This window comes from Branchiostoma belcheri, unplaced genomic scaffold (genome assembly GCF_001625305.1).
Source record: "Branchiostoma belcheri isolate BF01 breed outbred unplaced genomic scaffold, Haploidv18h27 scaffold149, whole genome shotgun sequence".
NCBI classification, from domain to species: domain Eukaryota; kingdom Metazoa; phylum Chordata; class Leptocardii; order Amphioxiformes; family Branchiostomatidae; genus Branchiostoma; species Branchiostoma belcheri.
In genome coordinates, this window is record NW_017802924.1 from 34,531 (window position 1) to 54,127 (window position 19,597).

Here is a 19,597-nt window from a genome sequence, read left to right on the forward strand (position 1 = left end):
ACTTTCCCCATTATGATATCTGCTAAAATTCAACTCATTAAATACTGGCACCGTTTGATAAACTTACCTAAGGACTCTGTGCTTCATGATGTGTACAAAACTGTATTTGACTGGATTAATAATGTTAAAGATACTCTCAACCACCACGGCTTTGGACATATATGGATGAAACCTGAAACTTATAAAACAGATTATATTACACACCATCTTCGCCATCGGCTACAAGATACACATATACAAGAGTGGTTTAGCTGCATTAGAAATAATTCTAAGCTGTCTTTTCTTAGCAAATTAAAAAAAATGTTATGAACAAGAAACATACTTTTGTGATATAAATAACTTTGAAATTCGTAAAGCATAACTCAATTAGAATCAGTAGCCATAAATTGAATATTGAAACAGGTAGATATTTAAGGGTTAATGTCCCGTCCCGAGGTGAATATGGTGTGATAAAGCCTTGTCATCAGTTGCTATAACCACCGAATAAAGCCACCAAGTGAGCGCAGCGAACGAGGTGGCTTTATGAGGTGGTTATAGCAACTGACAAGGCTTTATCACACCATATTCACCGAGAAAGGGCGGGCCATTAACGCTATTATCATATAGCTTACACGATAGCCTATCCAAACTGATGCAGTGAAGAGTGACACAATGTACAATTTACCCCTTGCACATGCTGAATAGAACACAGAATATCTGTTCCGTCTGAAGTCACCTGAGGTCACTGGGGGGTTCATGTTCTATGTCTTCTATCTGGGTCACAGGCAGGGAACAGGTGTTCTTATTGGAGCCATTGGAACACAACTCAAGTTATTTTTGCATTTTTTAGAAGTAGAGCCGTGTTCTATTGGGTCACCTGAGGCCATATGTGGGTGATTATTCATTTTGTTTAATGTATGGATTGGGATGAATAAATACCTGATTTTGACTCTATTTGTGACATTATGGCGACATAAAGAATGTGGAATGGAGCCTTCTGATTGGTCAACGTCACCCGGCTATATGATAATACAATATAGCACCTGACCAAAGTTTCTGTCCATTTTTTTTCAAAGCATATAGAAAATGAATTACATTTCGTCATGGAATGTACCAATTATGATGTTATACGTAACAAGATATTTACATTTTTCGAATAAAGTACAATAGATTTCAAGATTCTCGATGTTAGAGACAGATTTAAATATATCTTTACATGTAATGGTCCCCATAACGCAAAAATAGGTAGAAATATAAAAGAATGCTTTGTTATTAGAAAAAAATTCCGAAACTTGTGATCAGCCCACTCGATTGTAACACTTCATTAAAACTTGTGCTATTCCTTATTATTTGAATAATTATGATATAGATTTGTTAGGTTTTAGTCGACATTAGGTCTTGTTTAACATTTTTTTTTGTTTATTCTATTGTTGTTACTCTCTTTATGTAGTTTGACATACATTTTACCATGTGCAATTGTCGTGCAATAAAGTTCTTCGATAAACTCCTTGTTCATACCAGGCTTTATGTATCCTGCTAGATTCTTAAGCGAAATTTATATTAGCTTGGCTTGGCTTGGCCCAAAAATCAACCTGACTCTCGCGAAGGCAAGTTTGGAGCAGACATCGGCCCCCAAAAACATTTACTAGTATTCTATTCACTAAATTTTAATGTAACGCTGATTTCATCTACCATCCAATCTAGATGTCTATATGCCTTGTCTTTGTGTTGCGTTGCCTGGTACCTGCAACGTTTCTAGATAGTAATTCGATGTTTAGGTAGATTTCAGCAGGGATCATTGTTTTCTAACCAACATTTCCCCTCGCTCTTCTTACAAACGGACATTGAAAACATACGCGAATCTATGAAATCGCGCACTTGCGAAACAATAAACATGAATGGTGACCTCTCATTGTTTGGCAGTACTTGCGACGAGTGACATGTGCAGATCCGTAAATTCGCGTACACAGGGGTAATGGACCTATCATATTATTACGTCACAGTTGGTTTACCGCAATGAATGCCATTCAATCGATGTTTATATTGTACAGGGGTGCGTAGCGCGGTTTGTGTTTGTGTAGCATTAGCCTAATATAATGCTTTTAATACAGTACTACTTTCTTCTAATGTCACAACTTTAATCATAAATTACGGCATGTGATGCTGTATCAACAAAACTAAACGCAACAAAAATCAAACATACCTGAAAACTTTGAAATGATCTTTATTCTTCAACTAACCGTTCTAGAATGTTCTTTAGAACGGGTAAACAAACTGTGAAGTAATATTGTGATAGGTACATTACCAGGTGTCCAATCGTGTCCGGGGGTTTTACAGACCCGCACACACCGTGGCCGATATGCACACACTGGGACACACCCGGACACGCCAAGTTTCACGGGACATGTAGGGGCCCGAAAACGCCAGGATATTTTTATTTTCGTGCATTTAACTCACTGATATAATAAAGTTGAATTCTGTCTATTTTTCGTGGTTGGTGGTAGACATACAAGTACGCCTGTGAGGCACACATGAGCCTACTAAGATCATAGCTATTAAACCAAAACGTTTATAGTTAACGAACCCACCCACCTCCGATCACAAGATAAATGTGCTTGAGCTGTCATCATGAGTCATCAACAGGTGAAACAAAGTGAACATGGATGATTGCACCCAGACTATTATGACACAATCGGTTATTATTCTTGTCATTCCGAAATGTTACCATCAACCGTAGAACGTCCTTGCATCAACACATAATGCAGTTTAACTGTGTAATGAGTTCAACTTCGTGTTCTCCAATGTTCCAGAAAATGAAATATAACCAAGGAAGTTAAACCTCCCTTATGAAATAAGACATAGGCACCGTCTCGTCTCTGACCATGACACCACAATACACATTTGACAACAATGTACAGGTAAACCGTGCATCTTTTGTCTCTTCCAAAAATTACTTTTACACAACGGTGGGCTGATATTTGAAAAACACTGAGCCGGTCCCCCTCATCACCAACGAAAACGACTATGTTTGCAATGGTGAAATATGTCAGGGTCGAGGTTGCAAATAGTAATTTGGTAAAATTCTGATTAGTAATTGTGACGGTGTTGTTTTTCCCATGACAAAATAGTACTGTAGATCCATGTATTCCAATGTAGTATTCTGTGTTAAAACTTCCAAAGGCCTTTTAAATTATTTTAAATCAACCCGCAGAGTACGCCAAGGCTGTAACCTGAGTCCGCTTCTTTTCAACCTTTTTGTAAATGATCTTCCAGCCTCATTGACCTCTCCATTATGTGACCCAGTGTTCTTGAAAGATATTCCTATAAGTAGTCTTCTATGGGCAGACGATCTAGTAGTTCTATCGAAGTCAGAAACAGGTTTAATAGAATGTCTTAAACAACCTTAAAAGATAATTTCTGCTTCTTATGGAAGCTACAAATCTACAGAGATAAAATCAAGGTGATGGTATTTTCAAAAAATGGAAGAACAAACTAGAAATATATAATCCTTTAAGCTTTATAAAAATTAAATTCATTATACTATTTTAGGAAACTAGTTCATACCTGCATAGAGAACTGGTATCCTCTATACAATAACTGTCAGACTCGACTTCCTCTTCTCGACAAACCAGTCACTGTTAAACTCTCCCACTCAGACTTGACGGGAGCAATGTGATTTTAAATCGGTTCCCATTGACTGACAGAAACAGAAATTGGCACAGTATTAGGTTTTAACAAAAAAAACGCATTGCCGAGTCTTTATTAACTACTTACCACCTTGAAATAGCGCAGTGACTGGAGCCGTGCTTTGCTCCACAGTCATGGGTATGATGACTGGAGCTGTGCTTGTCTTCACAGTTGTTGTTGCTGGTGATGTAGGGATCACTGAAATGTTTGAATAGAAAGTCGAGCAGTTCCACTGTGCACCACGTGATGTGGACACCGCGATATGTACAATATGTACCAAAGACGACAATTGCTAATCTTAGGATGCACTTCTTACACTTCTTCATTAGGACACAATGATACGTTATTATATATATATTAGTGGCCAGACCCTGTTACCTACAGAATAGAGGTACAAAACCTGTCTAAATATGTACTTACCAGTGGTGACGCCAGGAGGCGCTGCCGTGGACAGGCGGATGCCGAATGGATACGTCAGGCCCTCCACCAGGACAGTCTTGGTCAAGTTTGACTTGGATAACCTGGGGGATTGAAACAGAGCAACTTAAGCTTATTGTGTCTGTTCAAGTATGGATATATGTATTTATGCATACGCCTAAATTATATCCATATGTAGGTATGTGTGAGTCTGTGTGTTTGTGTGTGTGTGTCTGTATTTGTGTGTGTGTGTGTGTGTGTGTGCGCGCGCGTGTGTGTGTGTGTGTCTGTGTGTGTTTCTTTGTGTGTGTGTACACCTGTCGGTGTCTCTTTTTGCGTGCGTGTGTCCACATGTACGTTCTGTGTATGTGTATGTGTGTGTGTGTGTGTGTGTGTGTGTGTGTGTGTGTGTGTGTATGTGTAGGTCCAATGCGTCGAAAACAAAATCATGATCTACTTATCAACGTCCTTGCCGATCCATGGTAAAAAAAAAGTTCGGAAGTGGAGGCCAGAAGTCAGGTTTCATACGACATACGTTTTAGGGCTGCTTTAAACTGTGAGAGAGTTGGTGCATGTCTTAAGTCAGCTGAAAGTGTGTTGTGTCTTCTGTGGGTAAACCTTAAACATAAACCATTAACATCAAATACTATTGTAAAGAACAAGAAATAACTAAATGGTCATACACAGGCGGAAGGGCTCGCAATTATAGTCTTTTCGTCTTTATATTTCTCAACAATTACCATTCAAAGCTCGACCAGACCTAGAAATTCCCGGCCTTGAAGCCGTACGGACAGAAATTATGCCACCTTCTCGTTAAAACATCTTAGTCTGTAGCATGTATCGACCCCAGCCGACAACCTCAACTTCTTCGATAAATTTGATGATTGTATGAACACTGTCAACGATGAGCATAAGGAGACCATTATAATAGGTAACCTAAATTGTGGCTGTCTTAGAACAGACAATGTCCGTCCAATTGGTAAGCTGATATTTTCATGTATGCTACACCAACTTGTATACATCATCACTACATCGACACGAATCACTGACACATCCAGCTCTTCTATAGATGTAATCTTAACGAATGAGCAATACAACCGTCAAGGAACATATGGAGGGGGTTCAGTGACCATGCAATGACATTTGCTTATCACATGGCTAAAAGTCATAAGACACAAACTACTGTCATTAATAGAAGGGACTACAAGTCTCGGGCCTAGTCTCGCGCTCTCGCGGGATTAGGGAGGGACAGGCGTGGGACAGGCGGGAATGTAGAAAGCCATTCGTAATTTATTACCAAAGAAGATACCAGAAACTGTATTATACATAATGGCCAGAATATCACAGGCACTAAAGGAATAGTGGATTACCTTAATGTCTTCTTTTACAAAGTTGTAGGTGATTTGTATAAGTCTATTTCAAATGTTCCTCACCTTACCGCTTTCCAGTTCGTTAACAAATCCACCAGCACATTTGCCTTTACTCCAATTACGAAAGAATTTGTTTTAAACCAGTTGACTAAACTCAAAGTAAGGAAAGCCACTGGACTCGATAATTTGGACAATAGGCTCCTAAAAGTGGGTGCACATATTCTTGGACCCCGACTAACCAAGCTTTTTAACAAGTCAATAAGCATGAAGCCGTTCCTAAATAGACAAGCATTGCAAGCTATATACACGAGCATATTCTCACCCCACATACAGTACTATAGTACAGTGTTGGACCAGGAGGGAAGGGTCACATGTATAAACAGCAATTCATTGGGCGCGTTTACCACAGCGACAAGCTAAAACCTTGCGCACCAAAGTAGCTACCTCCCGAAAGTCTCCAAAACCCCTGCTAGTAACATCACACGGGAGGAACGGACCGCTCTCCAAGATTTGGCCACCAATCAAGACATATTGGTTCTTCCTGCAGACAAGCGCAGATGCACAGTAGTCTTATGCTTAGGTCACAATTCAAGAAAGGGGCCCGCTCGGCGCGTGTTCGGCGTGTTTTTTGGCACTACCGAACGGGACCTGGACGGAGACCGGCGGGCTTCCCGACGGCTGCCGGCCTATTTTTGGCCCCGCGCGGTCGCCGAATCGATTTTAACTCAGAGTTAAAAACACTTCGGGCCCCGTTCGGCGAAATACGCCGAAGCGACGCCGTAACCTCACTGCCCGGGACCCGTCGGGCGGCCGAACAGGCACCTGCCTAAGATTATGACGTACATGTGCTGATCAGTGCATCAGATGGTCAGGAAAAGGGGGTTATAGGGAGCATATATAAACTCCTGCCTCAGACTACGTCGCACAGTTCACCACGTGTGTGTTACATCGTGTACTTGTGTGTGTTACACCTTGTATTTGTGTGTCAGAATGTCGAAGGGCAAGGGAAAACAGCCGGCACGGCTCTCTTGCCAACTTCATAAAACAGATCATAACAGGAATAGAATGTGTCTGACATTATCTCTTGTTACATCATATGCCTTCGTAATAAAATGGAATTTAGAAGTTATTGGCATTTATTTTCAGTCCAAATTTCAACAGAAGTAACGATATTCAGTGGTTTTATTGCTCAATAGCAAGGAGCTGCCACGGCACACTTCCTGCGTCACTGTTGAAGTACTTCCTGCGTCACTGTTGAAGTACTTTCGAAAGTAGGCCCTCGGTTACTTTTGCGACGCACCAGTTCTGCCTGCCTCTCTTCTTCAGCTACCAATGCCAGAAGACCTACATGTAGGTTGTCACCAATCTCAATCTCAGACGGGCTTGTAAGTTGTTTGCAGGTTGCACTGAACGCTGCATCGCCAACTTCAGTCTACTCTTTACTTGACGTGTACTCTTTACTTGAAGTGAACGGTAGCAGGTAGTGCAGCGCTTATATATGTACCTATTCAAAAACACGAGAGGAGCCCGTCGGGATCCCGCCAGGAACCCGCCAGGAACCTGACAGCTGCCCGGCCGAACTGTAAGAGCCGGTCGGCACCCTACCACACGCCGCACGGGTCAAGACGGGCGACTGACCGGGCACCGGACGGGTCCCTGACAGAAACCGGCCGCAAAAGTTTATGAATATTAATGAGAGCCGCCGGCCGGAGCACAAGCAGGCCCCGACAGGGAGCCGTAAAGGAACATTTAATTGTGACCCTGACAGTACGGCGCACGCTCGGCGTCATGACGCCGGCCGGCGTCTACGCCGAGGACATGCCGAACGGGCGCCGTTTCAAATGTGACCTAAGCATTAGACAGGGAGCAGTACGACAGGAAGGTACAGGACCTATTGGGAGGCAAAGACACCTACATGCTCTTGAAAAAGGACCCCACTAACAAGTTTAAAGGAAAAATCAGTACAGCTCTCTATGCCAGAAATTGCAAACTGAAGGAGTTCTGGATCCCGCCACCTACCTAAAACTCAATCCCACAACGGAACATCCCCCTGCTTTCTACGGCCTTCCCAAAAGCCACAAACGAAGTGTTCCTCTACGACCCATAGTCTCCAGTATAGGCTCTGTCACCTATGAGTTAGCAGGTTTTCTAGCCAAGATTTTGGGACCACTAGTGAGGGAAATCTCAGCATCAAGTACAAAATCAAAGACATTCAAATAGAGGATGATGAAACCCATCACTTCGTATGACGTGTGCTCACGTTTACGTGTGCTCCATACCACCAAAGGAAACAGGAAATAGCTTTGCTATATTGCTACTAGTTTTTTTTTTCTTATCAACAACTAAAGGAATGTACTTTTTCCTGTTGATAAACATCATGAACAGTTACATAAGACAGCTATTGTATATGTAAAACGACTATTTTGCCCCAAATGGGGCCTTTTATATGCAAAGAAACAAAGGTGTTCACCTCTCGGTACAAAGACCACATGGCCGAAGGCTACACTTGGAAATACATTCGTGCAATTTTGACATCCTTTTAAAGCGATCTTAGTACACAAATGTCTCCGTCCCTGAGGCGTCGCCAAAAAACAAACAATAAAAGTAAAAAAAAACTCTTAAACGTACATGCAGTGAAACACATCTTTTGTGAGCATCCGTTCATGTTACTAAACTGTGATCAAAATATGAAGCAAAAGGTCCGTTTTCAATAGCTTCTGGACGATATAATGTACCCTATGTGGTAACGCACATCAGGTGTGGGGATTCCGTACCCAGTGTTATTTTCAACTTAGTTTACCGGAACACCTATCACACAAAGGACGACGGGATTATTTTTGCATACTGAGGTCGGGCGTGGAAGCCCTGGTCGCTATTGGTCAATTGAGTCTACGGAACACCACCGCGAAACGATCGCTATTATTGGCCAATGGAGCCGGGGACTAAATCCGTGGTTAATACTCATCCTAAGTCAGTACAAAACCACCAACTTGAAGGTAACCTAGATATAATCCACCTCCTACTAAACAAACATAAGTTATGTTTACAAAATAAATCATATCCTTTGATACAACTTCGAGCAGAATAACATGACATCAGCAGGGAAATCTGTACATTAATGTTTACTAGATAAATCGGATTTTCTTACATTCCGACTTTCCCTTGCCATGGTGAAGCAGACCAAGAAGACGACCAGTAGACGTAGTTCTCGTCGACAGCAATCCCCCGCACAGTCTTCCCGTCTTCATACAGCAGTTGTTGGATATCGTTACCCAGCAGGTCTGAGCTGTACATGTGGGACCCATCAGAGTAGTACAGCCGGTCCTCTAAATGGGAGGAATAAACAAAGGATTTATGCACCTATCAATGTGAATACTGCAACTGTTGTGTAGCACTACAGAGAGGGTAGACGTGCACAAAGATAATGTCTTACACCAAGGACGTTCAATAATGATTGGACGCCAAAATGTTCCTTCTTGATTAATAATTCTTTTGTGTATAAATAAATATGCTTAGTAAATTGTTTCTTGCTGTGTTGTTTCTTACCTCTATAGTCTATTGTAACGGCGCGGGGTTTAGACAGGCCCGTGATGATGGTGGCTGGGTTACTGCCGTCCATCGCAGCACGGTAAATTTTGTCATTACCATTGTCCGCCCAGTACATGAGTCTGTGAAAGAAGTTAAACAAACAAAACGTCTTATCTCCGCCAAATTTTCATACATGTTATTAAATGGTGTTTCCTTGTACAGCGTTATTAGATTATTATTATTACCATAAATGATATAGATTATTCATAATGATAATATAATCCACATAATCCCTACACATCGATGGTCTCTGCCTAAAGCACAAATTGGCAAAATAAGAGGTCACAACAAAACAGTAACATGATATTCCAGGAGTCCGGAACACCAGATCAAGTTTTATTACCCTCGCCAAGAAGGTTATGTTTTCAGGCGTTCGTGTGTGTGTGTGTGTGTGTGTGTGTGTGTGTCTAAACAATAACTCGAGAAGGCTTAAATGTATTGTCTTCATATTTGGTAGGCGGGTAGGTCTTGTTAAGACCTCGGAATGATTAGTTTTTGGGCCCCTAGCAGCTTGTTGTGGTACTGCAGCGGAACTTTCGGTTTTGATATTTCATGATCTGGATGTGATAGCTATAGGGTCACGAAATTTTAATGGTCGGTAGGAATTGTGCTGGGGAAGAAGTGACGTAGGTTTGGACCACCTAGCGGCTTGCTCAGGAACTGCAAGGGTGGTTCTTTAAAAATACTTTATTACCTTCGCCAAAAAGGTTATGTTTTCATTGGGGATTGTTCGTCTGTTTGCCTGTTTGTTTGTGAACAGCATTACTCAAAAAGCTTTATATGCATTGTCATGTAGCTTAGTAGGTTGGTACGTCTTGATGAGATCTAAAAATGTTTAGATTTTGGGCCCCTTGGCGGCTTTTGTTAGTACTGCAGCAGAACTTCCGGAGCCTTTGTTGAAAAATCTACGAAGGAGGGTAACTCAAGAACCGGTTAACGGATCGTCGTAATTTTTGGTATGTAGGTAGCTTACGTGATGCTTGACATAAATATGCGACAATTATGCACATCTGGATGTAATTTGCGTAATGTATGAGGAAATTCTATAAATCAGCTGTATTACATTAAAGAACTATTCAAGCTTGTGACATATGTAACTGAGAATGAGTTAAACACAGGCAGATATATTTATTATGGAAATAAACACGTATTTTGCATAATTAATGAGAAAATGTTAGAATTACATAATGGTAACTGCCTGAAATTTCATACTTTGGGTATTTGAAAGTTAAGTGAAGGTGAACATCATTAACTGATTTAAATGAGGACCTCAGTTGCATAATTTAGGACGAAATAATAGAATGGATTTCTTTGTTGTCTGTCTTTTGGTGGAGAATATGATCAACTGATATAATTCATGCAAATGAGAAGCCTATTTGCATAATCAGGAGGAATAATCTTTATCAGTCATAAAGGTTCCGGGTCGGAGTTTAAATCTGACCAGAGTCTAAGTAAGTGCGCAGTAAATCGCCGGAAACGTGACTTTGTATAGTATGTTTTGGCCGCGATATCCCTGAAATCGTAATATTTGTGTACATATCTTTGTTTTTGCTAAAACGCCTTTTAGTTGTAGCCTTTATAGGTGGCGTAATGTTGGTGGTCCAGCGAAGACTTCCTGGTATTAGTCCGCGCGGATGGTTATGTGGCCTTTTTCGCCTGACCGCCGGGATGGTACGTTCTATATGCGTTGTGGGTGTGTTCGGGCCATCGAAGACAGCGATAAACGTATCGCATCGATTTTAATTAAATTCAAATTTTGGAAACATTAGGTTCTGAGCTTCGTCGAGTACTAAGCCGTTACCCTGGGAAAATTCGTTTTTTCCATGCAGCCATGGTTAAAAATGACGAAAAAAAATGACCCCTTACTTAAAAATGTACTTTGAAGTGCCTTATTTACCCCTAAGTAAATTGGCCGCACAAAATATCAATCAAGTGTGTTGATAAGCGGCACGGCACCCCTTTCCACCAAAAGAGTGAAAAATTCCAACCCGCGTTTAGTACAGAAATGACAGTCCGTCGGGCTGATGGTGTCAAATTGCTCGAAATACGGAAGGAAACTCCGGTCCGAGATTAACCTCATTTGGCGAATGTATGAGATCGTGGAAGTCTAGTTACCAGTAGGATGTTAATGAAAGTTTGCACTATGACGTATTTAAAATGATGGACTGATTGAAATGCATCGAATTTACAAACTTTAACGTAAAACAGCCCTGTCCTCATTTATGTAAAATGCCTGATTTTGAATGTATTTTACTCACCCATTCCTGGGGTCCAGGACCAGGTCATAAGGACTTCTGACGGCTGATGACGTCAGAAGTGTTCTAGTTGACGATCCATTCATCTTTGCTACAGAGATGGTGTGTTCATCTTCATCAGTCCAGTAGATATCCCCTCCAGCGTGGTCCAACGCCAGACAAAAGACAGCTGCATAAAAAAATTGTGGACGTTTTGTAGAAAATATGTTTGAAAATGCACACGTCAAGAAGATTTTGATATACATACATGTACTATATAATAGAAAATTATTCTATACGGAACAGTTCACGACAACATCGCAGTAAACACAGTAAGATTCCCCAATAATGCCGGGGTCACACCAATAAACGTGTCGTTATTACAAATAGGCTCCCAGTCCAACCTGAGATATCCTTAACATGTCACAGACAAAACAACCAGTCTAAAATATCCCGCTAAGGTTTATAGCGGGAAACCATGTTCACAGTTACTTACTCCAGATTCCTATTTGGAATAACGACCTGTTTTTGGATTCAAAATCTCAAATCTGAATTCGTTGAATGAAATATATTTATAAATGCAAAACAAAACACAGATGTGAAAAGACAACAACACAGAACTGTATAACTTTTCAGCCATTCTCTTAAACTACATTTGGTTGACAGATGGGATCCGTCCATACCACTGCTTTGATTGTAAAATTACACAATTATAAGTATCATAGTTTAATCACAGTAAAAACAAGCATTGTTGAGATGTAAAGTTTGGAACGAAAGAAAAACAGGTACTACGAAGCCTCCACCAGTATTTTAGATTTTCCTAATCAGTTATACAAATGATTTTCCGATGGACTTTTCCAGAGGAACACCGTAAGCACCGCTACCTGTTCTATTCAGAATCTTTGGCGGGTTAGTGTGTGTGTGTGTGTGTGTGTGTGTGTGTGTGTGTGTGTGTGTGTGTGTATGTGTGTGTGTGCGGTTCTCGCATTTCTGACGGACGGACGACACAGTGTGTGCGTGTCTGTGTGTTTGCATGCGGTCCTCGTCATGCAGACAGATGAACGACAAAGTGTGTGTGTGTGTGTGTGTGTGTGTGTGTGTGTGTGTGTGTGTGTGTGTTTGTGAGTGAGTGTCTGTGGGTGTGGGTGTGTGAGAGAGAGTGAGTGTCTGTGTGTTTGCGTGCGGTCCTAGTCAAGCAGACAGATGAACGACATAGTGTGTTTGTGTGGGTGTGTGGGTGGGTGTGTTTGTGTGTGGGTGTGGGTGTGTGGGTGTGGATGTGTATGCACGTGTGCGTGTGTTTGTGTGTGAGTGTGTGTGTGTGTGTGTGTGTGTGTGTGCGTGTGTAAATCTAAATGTTAAATAACGTGAACCCAGACAATAAGAAAATTAGCCGGGTCCTTACATCTGCTTGAGGACTATTCTGATACATATCTTCTTTGTAAGATCATACATTATCATGTAGTGTTGCGTTTTGTAATAGTTGTCTCCAATTGCCATAAAAACATGATAATATGATATTTTGACTCACTGGTGATGTCTAAGATGGTCTCCCTGCCACTTCCATCACGACGAGCCCGGTGGATTTTGTCGTTCAGGTCATCTGCCCAGTACACGTAGTCCGTGAGCGGGTCGTAGTCCAGGGCGGCGGGCTGTCCTACATCTCCGAGCGGAAGCGTAGTGGTCGATCCGGAAGTGATGTTAACTTGTAGAATGATTTCTCCATACCTGTCAGCTACCAATAGGAATGGCTCACTGATGTTACTGGAGCCGGGGTCTCCTACGGTGGAGAAAATATCCAAAGTATTAAAAAATTAGATTTTTCCGAACAATCGTGTCATGTCTTGAATTATCATCTTCTTTCGTACTTTCAAAAACTATTTGCTCATTTATAACGATGGCCAGGCAAAAGGAAGTGAAATATGGCGTGGCATTACGGTGATTTATTGCCACTATTTGGAACTCCGACCCGGAACCTTCCGATCTCCGCCAGGCAGATTCACAATGGAGCAATTAAAGGACTATCGTATTTTTAGACATCGCTTTTCTCAAAACAGTTATAACGGAAAGAAAAATCTGCTCTGGACTTTAGCTATGGATATGTGTTGTTTTCGTGGTTTCGCTGCTGCATACTTGTAGGACACGTTCTTAAAGTTGGTATTGATGACGTCAGGCAGTGACGTCACCGGTTCCCCTGGGAAAAAAGCATGGGTCGCGTTTTTGGCTCGTCGCTTTAAAGTGAAAGGAATAATATGTCGGATTTTGGTCTTGAATGATAGACTGATGATAGAATGATAGAATGATGAGTTGGCACTTCCCAAATTAATGTAGTTTGCCATACATTGTACCATGTGCAATTGCCGTGCAATAAAGTTCTTTCGTTTACGTCCGCCATCTTGAATTTATATAATCCGGGGGCTGATTGGCTTGTGCCAAATAAGGCAAGCTCATTAATATGTAGAGCCACGTCACGCTGGAGTAAGTTTGTGTGGCCAGAATGGCAGGGTCGGTTGCAGAGGTGTAGAATACCGCGCCACCGACCCTGCCTCGGGAGGATGAGTAAGCACAATGCTACAGAACTGTGTGGAACACTGAATTCTTACGCAGGAGCAAAACATAACCTTGTTGATGCTGTCGTAGCTAGGAGCGAGCAGTTATAAAAAGCGCTACAAAGACGTGTGGAGTACTTACTAGGTTATCTCTGCACACCAACCAAAGAAAAGAAGACCGTGATAGCAAGGAGCCTTAATCCGATCAGGTTTTAAACTCGGAATATTAATTTTCGCCTGAAGTAGGCTTAAAGAAATGTAATCTGGGCATAAAAACTCTAAAAGTATATATAAGTCAAGTTCAGAGGTCGTCTGACATCATAAAACGTAGCACTGTTTGAAAAGTCAGATTTCCTCATGTTTCCAAGCTTTGACACGTTGGTGAAACCTGACGCGTCCTTGTCATGTACTCGAGAAACCAAAGTACCAAACTCAATACCTACTGCAAAATCAAAACACAATTCTGTACGGAAAACTATCTCTTATCAATCCAAAACAAGTCATTGAAAACGGCATAACGAAACCTAGGATTAGTGCCCACTCTCTGTAAATTGAAAAAGGTAGCTACAGTAACACACCAGCCAATGAGAGACTGTGTCCCACATGCCATAAAGACGTTGAAAACGAATTCCATTTTAGATTGTCTAACTTATGATGTAGACAAACACAATTATTACAGTATATTGCATGTAAGACCGATATAACGCTACCTCATACAAAGATAGCATGGGACCGCGCCATTTTGTCCGGCGACGTCTCTGCGTACCTCACACGCTCATATGATTTCCAATATAGACCGCACCCTTTGTCAGAAAACTTCACGCTCGTCGGCAATCAACATGAGTTTTCAGTAGAGACCGCGCCATTTGATAGACAACGTACCTGATCGCGAGTGCTTCACGCTCGTCGGCAATCATATGATTACCAATAGAGACCGCGCCCTTTGATAGACAACATACCTTGATACTACACGCTCGTCGGCAATCAACATGACTTTTCAATAGAGACCGCATCGCTTTGTCAGACAACGTACCTGTCTATAAAACAGGAGAATAAAGTTGTTGAGGTCAGTCGTTACTCCGCCACACCTGCAAACGATACCTAAGGCTCTGTGTCCTCCGTGCATCGTGTGTCGAGAATTAGTTCGACCGAACCAGGAGGCCTTGCATGCACATTAGGCTAGTCTTACGCCAAAATACTCAGAAATGTCGCCATCAACCGTAGAACGTCCTTGTACCAACACATAATGCAGTTTACCTGTGTAATGTTTTTAACTTCGTGTTCTGTAATGTTCCAGAAAATGATATATGACCAAGGAAGTTAAACCTCCCTTATAAAAAACAAACAAGGTATATAAGACTCGTCTCGTCTCTGACCATGACACCACAATACACATTGACCACAATGCACAGGTAAACCATGCATCTTTTGTCTCTTCTAAAAATTACTTTTACACAACACAAAGCTGCACTGGCTAACAGTTGTGTTGGTCTCCAATATTTTACAGACAGACTTGCTACCACAGGGGAGAAAATTGGGCTTAGAGTGAGTGGTGACAAAACAAAAGCAATGACATCTATTGTAAACCCTTCACCACTATTGCTTGACAACAAACAAATTGATTATGTGGGCATTTTTACATATCTAGGCAGTATTATTACTATGGGTGGGGGTACAAAAGAGGATATTAAAAGTCGGCTAGGAAAAGCTACCGGAATGTGACAGCGTCTAAGAAAAATGTGGCGCTCCAAGCAAATTAGCATCCTGCTAAAGATGAAGTTTTTCCAGTCCATTGTGGTACCAACTGCTATATATGCATGTGAGTCCTGGAGAAGCCCCAAAGAGACAGTGCAAATGTTAGACACTTTCCAGCGTAGATGACTCAAAACTATCCTAGGCATCTCCTGGCGTGACCACGTATCAAATGCGGAGCTCATGCAAAGAGCAAAGGTCCCACCCCTCAGTGCGATTAAAATGAAAAGGAGATTGAGACTACCAAACCTCAGAACCACAAAAACAGCTCTAACATGGAAGCCAGAAGGCACACGCCCGAGAGGGCGGCCTAGAGTCACCTTGCGGAAAACACTACAAAATGATGGGGCAAAACTTGGACTTAACTCACTTAAGGATATGGCAGTAGTGGCGCAAAACCGAAACCTTTGGGGAAAAAAAGTCAGACAAGGAGTCGACTACAAAACTTTATAGAAAACAATAATCTGTTAGCCGAAACACAGTTTGGTTTTAGAAAGAAGTACCGAACCGCCGCCCGACAATGTCTTTATTCTAAAATCCCTTATTGAGAAATACACACAATAAAAGAAAGGTAAACTGTTTGTTTTGTTGATATTAAAAAGTATTTGACTCCATGTGGCGTGATGGATTGTTCTACAAACTGTTAAGATATGGCATCGGGGGAAACGTTTTTGATATACTGAAATCTATGTACTACTAGATCGATACCACTTTAAAGATTATTATTTTCTTTTTTTTAGTCATTGTATACCTCTGGCCTGATGTTAGTCCTTTCTTTATTATTGTAATTTCTCTCTGGTACATCGTACTTTGTACATCAGTGCATTTATTCCCCCGGGAAATGAACATGCAATAAAGTTTTATTATGTTAATTATGCAGTTAGATTAGAGAATGGCTTATCAGATACCTTCGTATTAACTTGTGGTGTAAGACAAGGTTGTAACCTTAGCCCGATGTTATTTAACCTATTCATCAATGACCTACCGCAATGCTTTGATCATGACAAGTGTGACGCCGCTACATTAACATCATTCTACAGCTATCAATTGTTTATCTTGGGCTGACGATATTGCCTTGATTTCTTTATCAAAGCATGTTCTTCAGCAATGCATAAATTCCCTGGAAACATACTGTAGTAATTGGAAATTAACTGTTAACGTCTCCAAAACAAAAGCTATTGTCTTCGCTAAAGGTGTTACAAAGAAAATGTCAAAAGAATTCTTCATCTATAATAGAGAAATAGAAGTTACGGATAGTTATACATACCTTGGTATCGCCTTTACGTCCTCAGGTTCAAAACAGCCAGAAAGTTCTTGAAAACCAAAGCTATGAGAGCAATATTCAAATTAAAATCACTTTTATCGGAAAACATTTCCATCAAGCTAGGTAAAAATCTTTTTGATAAATTTGTTGTGTCTAAAAACATTCCTGTGTCTTCCCCTAAAAATATTTTCTCTTTTTATTGACGAAACTCCAAATTGATGATGGTAACATTCCAGTTTTGATTCGAAAGAGCACTTGCACTGAACTCATACCTATATCATTAACTTTGAAAGAAGAACAGACAAAGACATGGTTCTGAGACAGGCGTCTGGATTTAATCTAGAAAAGGATAATTTTTCAATCAATAACTTACGCCTCTTTTAAGCCATACCAGGATTTGATATTATTGACATACGTTTTCAAAAATTTCTTCTTGGAGTCCATTCAAAATCATCCAATGACGCTGTACGAGGAGAATTAGAATCTTTCCTCATTATGATATCTGCTAAAATTCAACTCATTAAATACTGGCACCGTTTGATAAACTTACCTGAGGACTCTGTGCTTCATGATGCAAAACTGTATTTGCTGATGACCACGACTGGATTAATCATGTTAAAGATACTCTCAACTACCACGGCTTTGGACATATATGGATGAAACCTGAAGCTTATAAAACATATATTACACACCATCTTCGCCATCGGCTACAAGATACACATATACAAGAGTGGTTTAGCTGCATTAGAAATAATTCTAAGCTGTCTTTTTCTTAGCAAATTAAAAAAAAAACTGTTATAAAAAAGGAAAAACGTTTGTGATATAAATAACTTTGAAATTCGTAAAGCAATAACTCATTTAAGAATCAGTAGCCATAAATTGAATATCGAAACAGGTAGATATTACAATATAGCCCCTGACCAAAGGTTCTGTCCATTTTTTTCAAAGCATATAGAAAATGAATTACATTTCGTTATGGAATGTACCAAATATGATGTTATACGTAACAAGCTATTTACATTTTTCGAATAAAGTACAATAGATTTCAAGGTTCTCGATGTTAGAGACAGATTTGAATATATATTTACATGTAATGGTCCCCACAACGCAAAAATAGGTATATATATATATATATAAAAGAATGCTCTGTTATTAGAAAAAATTCCGAAACTTGTGATTAGCCCACTCGATTGTAACACTTCATCAAAACTTGTGCTATTCCTTATCATGTGAATAATTATGGTATAGATTTGTTAGGTTTTAGTCGACATTAGGTCTTGTTCAACACAATTATTTTATTGTTGTTACTCTCTTTATGTAGTTTGACATACATTATATTGTACCATGTGCAATTGTCGTGCAATAAAGTTCTTCGATAAACTCCTTGTACATACCAGGCTTTATGTATCCTGATAGATTCTTAAGCGAAATTTATATTAGCTTAGCGTGGCCCAAAAATCAACCAGACTCTGGCGAAGGCAGGTTTGGAGCAGACATCAGCCCCCCAAAACATTTATTCTATTCACTGACTTTTAATGTAACGCTGATTTCCTCTACCATCCAATCTTGATGTCTAGATGTCTTGTCTTTGTGTTGCGTTGCCTGGTACCTACAACGTTTCTAGATAGTAATTAGATTTTTAGGTAGATTTTCAGGAGGAGAAATTGTTTTCAAACCAGCATTTCCCCCGCTCTTCTTACGCACGGACTTTGAAAACACACGTGAATCAACATGTATGGTGACTTCTCATTGTTTGGCAGTACTTGCGACGAGTGACATGTGCAGATCCGTAAATTCGCGTACACATGGGTAATGGACCTATCATATTATTACTTCACAGTTTGTTTCGCAATGAATGCCATTCAATCGACGTTTATATTGTACAGGGGTGCGCAGCGCGGTGTGTGTTTGCGTAGCATTAGCCTGATCTAGAAATTTGTGAACGGGGGGCGCACCACCTGACGTGGCCGAAGGCAACGTAAGCGCTGCCCAGAAAATTTTTAAAATTAAGAGTCTCTCTGGTGTATAGAGTCATTTCTGAGCAAATAACCAACGATCTAATACTAATTTTTTCAGTATGCATCTATGTTTGGGACGAGTAAATTTCACGAAACGGGGCAAATAAAGAGTTCGCGATGGATTTTAGTTAGCGAAAAAAGAACCAAATACAAAAGGAAATGCCGCCGCTTTATAGACAGGATCACGTAAATCATTTTTTTGATCGCGGGGAACGCTCGGTCACAACATCGCAGCACTCAAATACACTAACGGATAACACTAATGTGATGACATGTGAAATAACGGCCGTGGCGACGGAGCGCCGGGCACGTGTTTACCATTTTCAAGAGTTCAAAAAATTTTTAGGAGAATACGAAATTCTGGAGCGCCGGGTGTCAGCGGACACACATTGAATGGGGCCACCTTGCCTGCTGTAACCTGACCGGACCACGGAAAAGTTAGCTCGGCGTAGCTTATCAAAAATTCGATTGACCGCCCATCGGAGAGCAACGATTATCGAGGCGGAGAAGTGAGCCTGTGCGACCGAATTTAAAATCTGATGCAAACCAAAACAAGAATGAAGAACGAAGGGCTACTGGGACTTACAATTCTGAACGGGAAAGAGCGAAAAGTTTTAAAAAACCTACGTAAACTACTGCTTATGTCACAAAATCAAAGGAATAAAAACTTTCCGACATGGAAAGCTTCTTGTCGCTGGGACGGTTCCCACGTGTTGCCAAGACGACGGCACGTCCTGAT

The 19,597-nt window shown here is 40.8% G+C and overlaps 1 protein-coding gene across 1 annotated transcript in view; it reads right to left on the reverse strand.

Annotated features, from left to right (window-relative positions):
* Positions 1-3,617: 3,617 nt before the first annotated feature.
* Positions 3,618-19,597, reverse strand: part of LOC109465121 (low-density lipoprotein receptor-related protein 4-like) — a 25,208-nt gene continuing 9,228 nt past the window's right edge. The window contains exons 2-8 of the mRNA XM_019762262.1: positions 12,803-13,055; positions 11,762-11,766; positions 11,300-11,465; positions 9,000-9,121; positions 8,602-8,779; positions 4,087-4,187; positions 3,618-3,676 (exon numbers count right to left, since the gene is read on the reverse strand). Of these exons, the coding sequence (XP_019617821.1) occupies positions 3,618-3,676; positions 4,087-4,187; positions 8,602-8,779; positions 9,000-9,121; positions 11,300-11,465; positions 11,762-11,766; positions 12,803-13,055 (884 nt within the window). The remainder of the gene's footprint in view (positions 3,677-4,086; positions 4,188-8,601; positions 8,780-8,999; positions 9,122-11,299; positions 11,466-11,761; positions 11,767-12,802; positions 13,056-19,597) is intronic.